The sequence below is a fragment of the Gracilinanus agilis genome, chromosome 1 (assembly GCF_016433145.1).
Source record: "Gracilinanus agilis isolate LMUSP501 chromosome 1, AgileGrace, whole genome shotgun sequence".
Classification (NCBI taxonomy): domain Eukaryota; kingdom Metazoa; phylum Chordata; class Mammalia; order Didelphimorphia; family Didelphidae; genus Gracilinanus; species Gracilinanus agilis.
In genome coordinates this window covers 738,281,405-738,290,564 of record NC_058130.1, presented here as the reverse complement: position 1 = coordinate 738,290,564, position 9,160 = coordinate 738,281,405, and the positions used below count along the sequence as shown (strand labels likewise).

The 9,160-nt window shown below is 40.0% G+C and overlaps 1 protein-coding gene across 1 annotated transcript in view; it reads left to right on the top strand.

Moving 5' to 3' along the window:
- The first annotated feature begins 1,298 nt into the window (after nucleotides 1-1,298).
- EVI5L (ecotropic viral integration site 5 like) overlaps nucleotides 1,299-9,160 on the top strand; it is a 57,163-nt gene continuing 49,301 nt past the window's right edge. Inside the window, exons 1-3 of the mRNA XM_044672929.1 lie at nucleotides 1,299-2,251; nucleotides 3,990-4,243; nucleotides 4,798-4,987. Of these exons, the coding sequence (XP_044528864.1) occupies nucleotides 4,074-4,243; nucleotides 4,798-4,987 (360 nt within the window). The 5' untranslated portion in view covers nucleotides 1,299-2,251; nucleotides 3,990-4,073. The remainder of the gene's footprint in view (nucleotides 2,252-3,989; nucleotides 4,244-4,797; nucleotides 4,988-9,160) is intronic.

Here is a 9,160-nt window from a genome sequence, read left to right as displayed (position 1 = left end):
TTGCTTCTGTTATTACTAATACTCCTAATAGTTATAATAAATAATAATAATAACTTACCATGAACTAGCCTCTATCATCAAACAAGGAACATCCGCTGGGTAATAAAAGCCTGAAAAAGACAAGAAAGAGCAAATTGCAATGCCATCTCAAATGGATTTAAGTGCCAGCTCTACTACTTGCCTTATAACCTTGGAAAAATTCCTTCCCATGGGATGCTGTGATATATTAGGAATTGTACTGGATTTGAAGTTGGGGAGACCTTTTATCTTTGACTGTTGCTGTTTGACCATCAGAAAGTTACTTCATTTCTCTGAAGTAAATTTCATTATCTGTAAAATGGAGATTCTTTTCCCTGCCTCCCAGAGATATTCTAAGAATTAAATGAGATGATATTTGTAAAGCATTTTGTAAAACCTTAAAGCACTACATAAATGCCAGTTACTTTAATTATTATTATTTTCCTCTCTGGATACATTTCCCCATCTGTAAAATGAGGAGATCAAAATAGATGATCTGTAAGGTCCCTTCCAACTTCACTATTCTATAAGGATGAGAGAAGTCAGAAAGTGTAGACAGGGCCTAGGCTTTGGCCCTGGAAATCCAAAGGAAGTTTTTACATCTTTCTATGAGAGAGATAGGAGTTGAATAGATAAAGGATGGTAATAGCAGCACAGCTGAGGTGACTGAAATAGGAATAGGTTATGTTAATCCAGGAGAAGGTTTCCATTGTTACACTCTTCTAATGTTCTGTTAAGCAGTGACTGAGTACTGAAATGAATGTGTTTATGTCAGAGGAGAGTCTCCAAATTTGCCATCCTGAGGACAGGAAAACTTTTTTGTTGTTTCTTAAGAAAAGTAGTGTCCAGGAAAAAGAACATCACATTTTATTGGGATCATTGGATTATTCTCTCTAGATTGAAGCCAATTATCATCCAGAAGATGCCTGGTATATATTGATGTTCTAAAGGCTTATAGTTATTTTAGACAAACTAGAAAATGTGGTTCCCTTTGAGGTCTTTGAGCTGGGAAGAAATCTGTGTTCTTAAGGACCTAAGTAACTGTTACACATAGGCATAAATGGGGAGATCATGAACATGGTGTGTTGTGGGGTGGGACCAGGGAGAATTCAGGTAGATGGGGGGAGGGGTTCAAACTGGAAAGCATAAGTAAAATGTTTGCACAGGCAGGAAAATTTGGATTCCATGTTCCTTATTGACAGGGAAGATTCTCCTTGTTTTGTTAGTACACAAAGATCTGGGTGAAAAAAAGGCTATATTTATGAAAAGGAGATGCCATTTTGAAGAAAGTTGAAATCTCGTATGAAATATGTAGCCAAAAAGTCAGTAGCCCAAACTCTATTCTAAACTATGCCTGGATCAGGATGTTGTGATGTCATTCCAGGATGTGTTTAGTCATAGCATTGAGTATCGAGAAGAGATGTGTCCCATAGCCAGTAGAAGACTTTTCCAGTACCCAGGCATTGTGCCCAAGCAGAAGAGAATATTGCTAAAGTCTCAGAAGCAGTAAGGACTTTGTGGGAAGTGATGGAGAAGTGAATTTCATGCTAGTCTAATGAACATCTTGTCCTTAAGTTTGCAAATTTCAGACTGATGTTATTTAATAATTTCAACTCCCTGCAAAAACTGCTCATTCATGTGAGAAATACCTGGCTGATCTCCAATAATTTCCCACTCTAGTTTTAGTTTTAGTCCAGGCTATTCCCTCCCCTTATTTGGTATAATGAAGAAGGGGAGAAAAGTAAAGAATCAGAACTCCTAGGTTCTATTCCTGGAACTGATATTATGGATATTGGAACAATTCTTTCCTCCTTCCTACTCACTCCACCTTCTCTGTCTCAATGCCCCTCGTTTAAAAAAAAAAAAAAAAAAGGAATGGAAGAGTCCTAGTTCCATTTCCACTGGCCACATTTGGCCTATTGTATGCTTTGAGCTCCTTGGACAAATTTAGGCAATAATTATGATGATTCCATAATTCCAGCTAGTTTGGAAATTTCTCTGTGCACTTATTTTGTCCTCTTTCCTCTTCTCCCTTCCCCCGAAATTCTTGGGTGAATCCTTTAGACTCAGCATTTTCTGTTCACAATTCAATTCCCTCCAGCCCCAGCTGCAGACTTTGACTCTCTCAGGAAGCGCTTGAGTGGACTGCGTTGTCAGAATCTTAAGAATGATTAACCCCCAGTTAGGCTGAAGTCATCTTCACTGAGTCAAAACAACTCCCTTGGACTCATCGGTAGGTTGTTTCTGGGACAGGAAGATCAGTAAACTGGCAAAGATGTAGATAGAATGGGAAGGTTGGCCCTATTGCTTGGGATGGCAGCTGGAAGTGGGGCATAGAAGAGGAGTATTTCCATAAGTCACTTATTTTGCTTGAAATTTGATAAGGGAACTGTTTCATAGGTTGCTTATGACATTTGGTGACTATGGAGAGAATAAAATGAAGTTCTTTAAGTTTCCTACTAGGCAAATGTGAATTGGTGAAGCTTCTACATCTAAGTGTGATCAATTCCTTTTCTCCTCACAGAGAAAAGCCAGGTCATTTCCCTTATAATACCGCATAGGAAAAAGCAATAAGTGGTATGATAGAAAAAGTATGTAGGAGGAATCAATCAGGTATCTAGGTTCTTAGGCCAACCTCTGTAGCACTTGTCAACTCCCTTTCTGGTATATAAGTGTGGTGCTACCTGTTCATTCACGGTTAATGTGACTAAGTAAGAGTATTATATCAGTTCATCTGACCTATGGGATCTGGTCACACATTTTAAAGCTTTGATCCCAGGGCCTACCTACTGAAAAGAGACAGGGGTTATTTAGCTGAGCAGCACCAAACATGCTAAAGCTCTCTATATCTTGACTCTTGGACCTAAGCTTCTGCCTCTATGCTATGTGTATGTTATGTCTGTAGCAAGTATATCTTGACCATTCTACCTATGGCTTCCAGCTGGAAGTGAAAAGGCTATGTCTTTGAGGTATTAAGTAGGTGAGAGTCTTAATACTATGATGAATGCCAGGGCAGAGCCCCAGAAGCTCCATTGGGTATGGGAGAGGGAGAGGAGGTTGAGAAAGAATGAGATCAGGAGTTATCTGACTTTGGCCCATATAACCAAGAGGACAAATTGCCAGTGCTTTGATCAATCCTGGACTCCCTGCTAAGGAAAAACTGACTTTTTGGCCCATTAACAAACAGCCACATAATTAATGGTGAGTGGTAATTGCCTCTGTCAGTGCCAATAGCACACTCTAGTAAATGAGATGAGAACTATCAGATGCTCAGCTTGGAGGGCAGGGTGGTGGGAGAGGATTGTGAGGGGGACGGGGGTGATCAGGAAGGAATACAGAAGCAGAAACACCCATAGCATTAACGGCCCATATTCTCTAGGCACTGCGCCTGAATTCTATCAGCATTTTGGAGCACTGTGGTATATTGTGGGACTCTGGCAGGAACCTTAAGTACTATAGAATACTGTTGGTATACAGTACTATGAGTTATTGTTAAGGTTTGGGGGATATCTTTTTTTAGATGCTGTCGAATTGTATTGAGTATTTTACAACAGGAATATAAGTCTTGTTGTTTATTGTTCACTTAGAATTTATCTGTGGCTCTATGTGCCATGTGGGAAATTATCTTCCTTATTCCTTAAGGATCCATTTCTGATCTTTTCCCTTTCAGTAATGGAATTATATGCAGAAGTCAAGTTCTGAAAATGGGAAGGATGCTAGCTAACTTTGTGGGTTTGGCTGGAAGGCAAGGAGGGGCAGGGGTGGACTAGGGAAAATTGGTGATTGGTTAGTAAGTGAAAAATGATACTGACATTGGGTGAGGCTGAAAATAGGTGATTGGTAAGCTCTGACTGGTGTAGACAGAAATGAAGGAGGCAGGGTAGGACATGTATAAAAGTCAATCAAATATGTATTGAGTGTATACTATGTGGTATTTGGTATAACTAACCTGTGTTTCTCTCATGCTACAGATGGGGTTGTAAACCTCCCTCATTTGGGCCTCCTGTGAACCTCTTCTCTTCCCCTTCAAGTTCTTCCATCCCTCACCGTTTCTGATGAACATCCCTGAGACCCTGAGCCTTCCCGGCATGGCGAGCCCAGCCCTTAGCCCTGACTCCTCTTCCCATGAGGCCCTTTCAGGCCCTGCCTGTTCTCCCACCTCAGATTCTGAGAACCTCAGCCCAGATGAACTGGAGCTGTTGGCCAAGCTAGAGGAACAGAATCGGTGAGTGAATAAAGGGCTACTTGCTTCCTAAGTAAGACGTGGAAAAGGGGCTGTTATTTTTACCAACCTTAAAGCATTTCTTAAAGGATCAAATTGTACATGATACTAAATAAGGAACTACACAAAGACTTGCATAAATCCGTTTGCAAGCCTTTAAAAACTGATTTTCCAAGGCAGACATACAAAGAAAGGGGAGGATCCAAGGAATTGGGGGCAGGAGAGGTAGAAAGTCCTAGGGGGAAGTCTGGGATGAGGGAAGTTTGTGAGGAGCATGAGAACTGGGAGATTGGACAGCATTAGAACTTTACTGATTTGGGGTTGAACTGGCCTGCTCTTGCCCTAGCTACTACAACTCTCCTTTCTCATTACTCCCTAGCTGCTGAACAGGGTCCCTAAAACTTCATGTTATTAGGCTGCATATATGGTCCCATCCAGGCAAAGAATGGCAAAGTAGAAATCAAAGGCCCAAGGCCCACCTCTAAGAAAAGAAGAGTCAGCCAGCTCTTCTGTGACAGTTGTGTTTCTGTGCTCTGTTTGCCCTCCTTCCCACCCAGGCTTCTGGAGGCTGACTCCAAGTCAATGCGTTCTATGAATGGTTCCCGGCGAAACAGCGGTTCTTCCCTGGTGTCCAGCTCTTCAGCCTCTTCCAACCTCAGCCACCTGGAGGAGGACACTTGGATCCTCTGGGGCCGAATTGTTAATGAGTGGGAGGAGTGGCGTCGCAAAAAAGAAAAGCTGCTCAAGGTAGGACTGGTGAGGAGCAACACTAGCACTTTCTACAACTCCACAGTGGTAGAGTCAAGCTCTCCAGACTGGAGGCAAGGGGGTGCCCATTTTCTGCACTGATTACTACTAGTCCTTCCCTCATGATCATTGTTGGCACCAATAAACACTGCCACCCACTATTTGTAGGAAACTCAACTAAGCACTCTGAGAAATAAACAAGACATGATTCCTGTGAAATTTCATTCTTGAGGAGGAAGATAAATTAATAATTAAAGTAGCAACTAATAAACAAGCATTTATTAAGCCCTTACTTTGTGCCAGAGACTATGCTAAACACTCAGGATACAAAAGAAGGGGGCAAAAAATAGCCTCTCCCTTCAAAGACTTTAAATTCTAATGGGGCAGACTACATGTATATAAATCAGTATATACAAAATAAATTCAGAGTAAATAGAAGATAGTCTTAGAGGAGAAGGAACTGGCACCTGAGAGAATTTAGAAAGACTTCCTGCAGGGGCTGCATCTTAAAGGAAGCCAAGGATATTCTAAGAGTCAGAAGTTATGGGGGGAGGGCATTTCAGCATGGGGGACCGCTAGTGTGAAGGAAAAGCAACAAGAGTTGAAGTGTTTTATGAAGACCTACAATTACACTAGTTGTGACTAGACTACAGAATTCATGGAGGGTAGCAGTGTATTAAAAGACTAGAAAGATAGAAAGGAGCAAAGTCATAAAGAGCTTGAAATGCCAAATCAAAGATAATGAGGAACTATTGTAGCAATGCATGGGGTAGTGACATGAAGGATGACCTATGCTTTAGGAAAAATCTCTTTGGCAATACGCAGAGGATGAATCAGAGTAGGGAGAAGTGAAGCAAGGACTCTTATTAGAAGGCTGCTATACTAATAAGCCTACAAGAGGCCATGAAACATAGTAGATGAAGAGTTGGCCTCAGAGATAGAATTGATCTGGATTCAAGTTCTGACTCCTTTGATTCCTATTAGCTGTGTGACCCTGGGCAAGTCATTGAACTTCTTATTGCTCCCATAATTGTCTAAAGACTATAAGTAGGTACCAGACTTCATAGGTAAGGGTTTCTTCACTGAGTTCCCAACACTGATGAGATCACAGGACAAAGAAAAGAAAGAAAATAGCTTTTAGTAAGTGCCAAGTAAGCAGTATGCAGTCATGGAGTGCAGAGGAAGAGATTGTTTTTGGCTGAGGGGTTAGGAAAGTCTTTATGGAGGAAAAAAAAGAACTACATTTGGACCCAAAAGATTGTACAGACCTAAGATAAGAAGAAAAGTGAAGAAGGACATTCTAGGTGCAAGTCAAACACTATAAATGAAGGTCCAGAATTGGAAATGTATATGATGTGTTCTTGGGAGAGTGATGGGACCAGTTTTGCTACAGGCTTTGGTAGGGTAATAAGAGCCCAGCATTAAAGAGAACAGTCAGGAAGAATCAAGTGGTTTTGAATGTTCAAGTTAGGTCTTATGCTTGTTAACATTTACATTGGTTTAATACAAGGAATCATAACTTATGTTGTGTAATGGACCCTTTTGGTGTCTAGTGAGGCCTGTGGATTCTTTCTCAAGTCAAGTCAATAACAATTATTGGGCACTATGTGCCAGGCACTGGACTAAATGCTCAGGGTACAAAGAAAGGCAAAAACAGGCCATGCTTTCAAAGAGCTCATAATCTAATGTGTGAGACAACAGACAAACAACTATATGTAGAATAAATTAGAGATAATCTCAGAGAGAAGGCACTAAGATTAAGGAAGACTGGAAAAGGTTTCTTGTAGAAGATGAGGCTTTAGCTGAAACTTGTGAGAAGCCAGTAAACAGAAATGAGGAAGGAAAGAGATCTAAGTATGAGAAATAGCTGGTGAAACTGTAGAGTCAGAGGATGGAATGCCTTGTTCAAGACAAATGAAGGAGGCCAGTGTCACTAGATCCCAGAACATGTGGGAGGGAGTAGGGTATAAGAATCCTAGAAAAACAGGAAGAGGAAAGGTTAGGAAGGGCTTTAAATTATTTATCTTCAGAACAATGTTTTTAAATGATAAAATAATGAAGGAAACCAATTATATAAGAACACAGTTATAAAATATTCATGGACCCCTTAAGACTCCTTGGTCTAGAATATACTTAAGGAATAACAGAAGAGGTGATGACAATGTACTGGGTCATATGCTAAAACTGGAATCAGAAAACCAAAGTTTGAGCCCTACCTCAGAGACTTAACTTGCTGGGTGACCCAGAGCAAGTCATTATCTCTACCTCAGTTTTCTCATCAGTAAAATGAGAAGGTTGGACAGGGTGGCCGAGGCACTTGGGATATGAAATCAAAAATAAGCATTCATAAGGAGCTAACATTCTACTTGGGTAATATGATACATACACAGATAAGTACATACAATGTAAGATCAGTTAGGAGGAGAGAGATCCCAAATTAGGGAGATCAGAAAGACCCTTGAGGAAGAGATGATGTGTGAGCTGAGGCATAGTTGAGAATGAGAGTAGCTCCAGTATAAGGGCAGCCTCTGTAAAGGCCTAGAGAAGGGAAATGGAATCTTGTGTTCTAGAAATAGCCAATGAGACAGAATTTCACCTGTGTGTAGAGGAATAATGTGTGTAAGTCCAAAAAAGGCAAACTGGAACAAGCTGTGAAGGAAAATTTAAAGGCAGATGAAAAGAGTTTGTCTTCTAGCTTATTCAGTAATAACAAGGTAAAGTAATTCTAGAAGAGAGTATTTAGGTGGCTAACCAGGCAGTTGCCACTGTCGCATGGATAATGGTGAGGGTACAAACCTGGATGACTTGAAGGATGTCTGACTTGCCAACTTAACTTGGTGTCTTAGATACAAATGAAGAATTTCAGAAAAGAGGTGAGTTTTAGAAGAAGGATAATAAATCAAGTCAACTATGATAGAGCACTGGGCCTGGAATTAGGAAGTGCTAAGTCCAAATCCTGCCTTAGACACTTACTAGCCTGTGTACCTCTGGGCAAGTCACTTAATTTCTATTTGCCTCAGTTTCCTCATCTGTAAAATTAGGGTAATAATAGCACCTATTTCCAAAGGTTGTTATATGGATAAATATTTTTTCTAAATTCAAAAGCACTTGACAAACGTTAAAAAACTTTGTAAATGTTAGCTATTATTATTAGGTCTGGATCTGTTTCCTCATCTGAAAAAAAAAAGAGGGGATTGGACTAGATGATTTTTATTTCATCTAGCCTTATCATTCTAGGATTCCAAACAGGATTAGAGATTTAAACCAAGAGGTTGGTAAATGGAAGAATATACCACTGCGAAAGAATGGGGGGAAATGGAACTGTTGAAGCCACATGTAAGGTTCTTATGGTAGCTCATGAATCTAGAGTTCTTGAGGCAAAAGCAGTGTCTTATGTTCCTTTGGGATAATAAAGAAGATGGATGGGTGCCAGGATGTGTGAGAAAAGAATTCACTGAACACAGAAGGAAGAGATATGGTATGATGAGTAACTACTTGCTCAGTGGTATGAAAAGTGACTATGTACCCCTGACATAGCCATTTAAGAGGTATGTTATCATTTTGGAATATGTATCCAGGACCTAAGAATCCTGTGAAGTTCATCAAATTCATCAGCTAAACCCCATGATGATTTGTATAAGAATAGCTTATACTGCCACAAAACATCTGTAAAGACTGGGAAGCCCTGAGTAGTAAAATGAAGATCTTAAGGGTCACAAGTGGTATTTTAACCACTACTTTTAATTGATGAGGCTTTTAGAAAGGAAAATACTGAAAGTGAATAGCTATCTGTGTATTTAATAGTGTCAAAGAATAAGATTTGCTGATATGTTTCATAAAAACTCACGTTCACAATGATGGATTCTTGTCCAAGTATGACATGAATGTGCTTGGCAACCTGATCAAGAGGTCATTAAATTGTAATTAGAGGCAGAGAGAGAAAAATTCATAGATATGATTGCAAAACTAGACACTATAGAGTATACCTGGAAATAAGGAGGTATGTCCCTTATTCATTCTTAGGTAAAAGGGCCAAAAACAATGTTAAAATTTCACAAATCTGTATGCCACATACAGAATATGGATAATAAAAAGTGGAACTTGAAACACAAATATGGAAATTAGACTTCATAGGAACCCCCAAGACTTAGTAGGTTGAGACAGACTCATTTA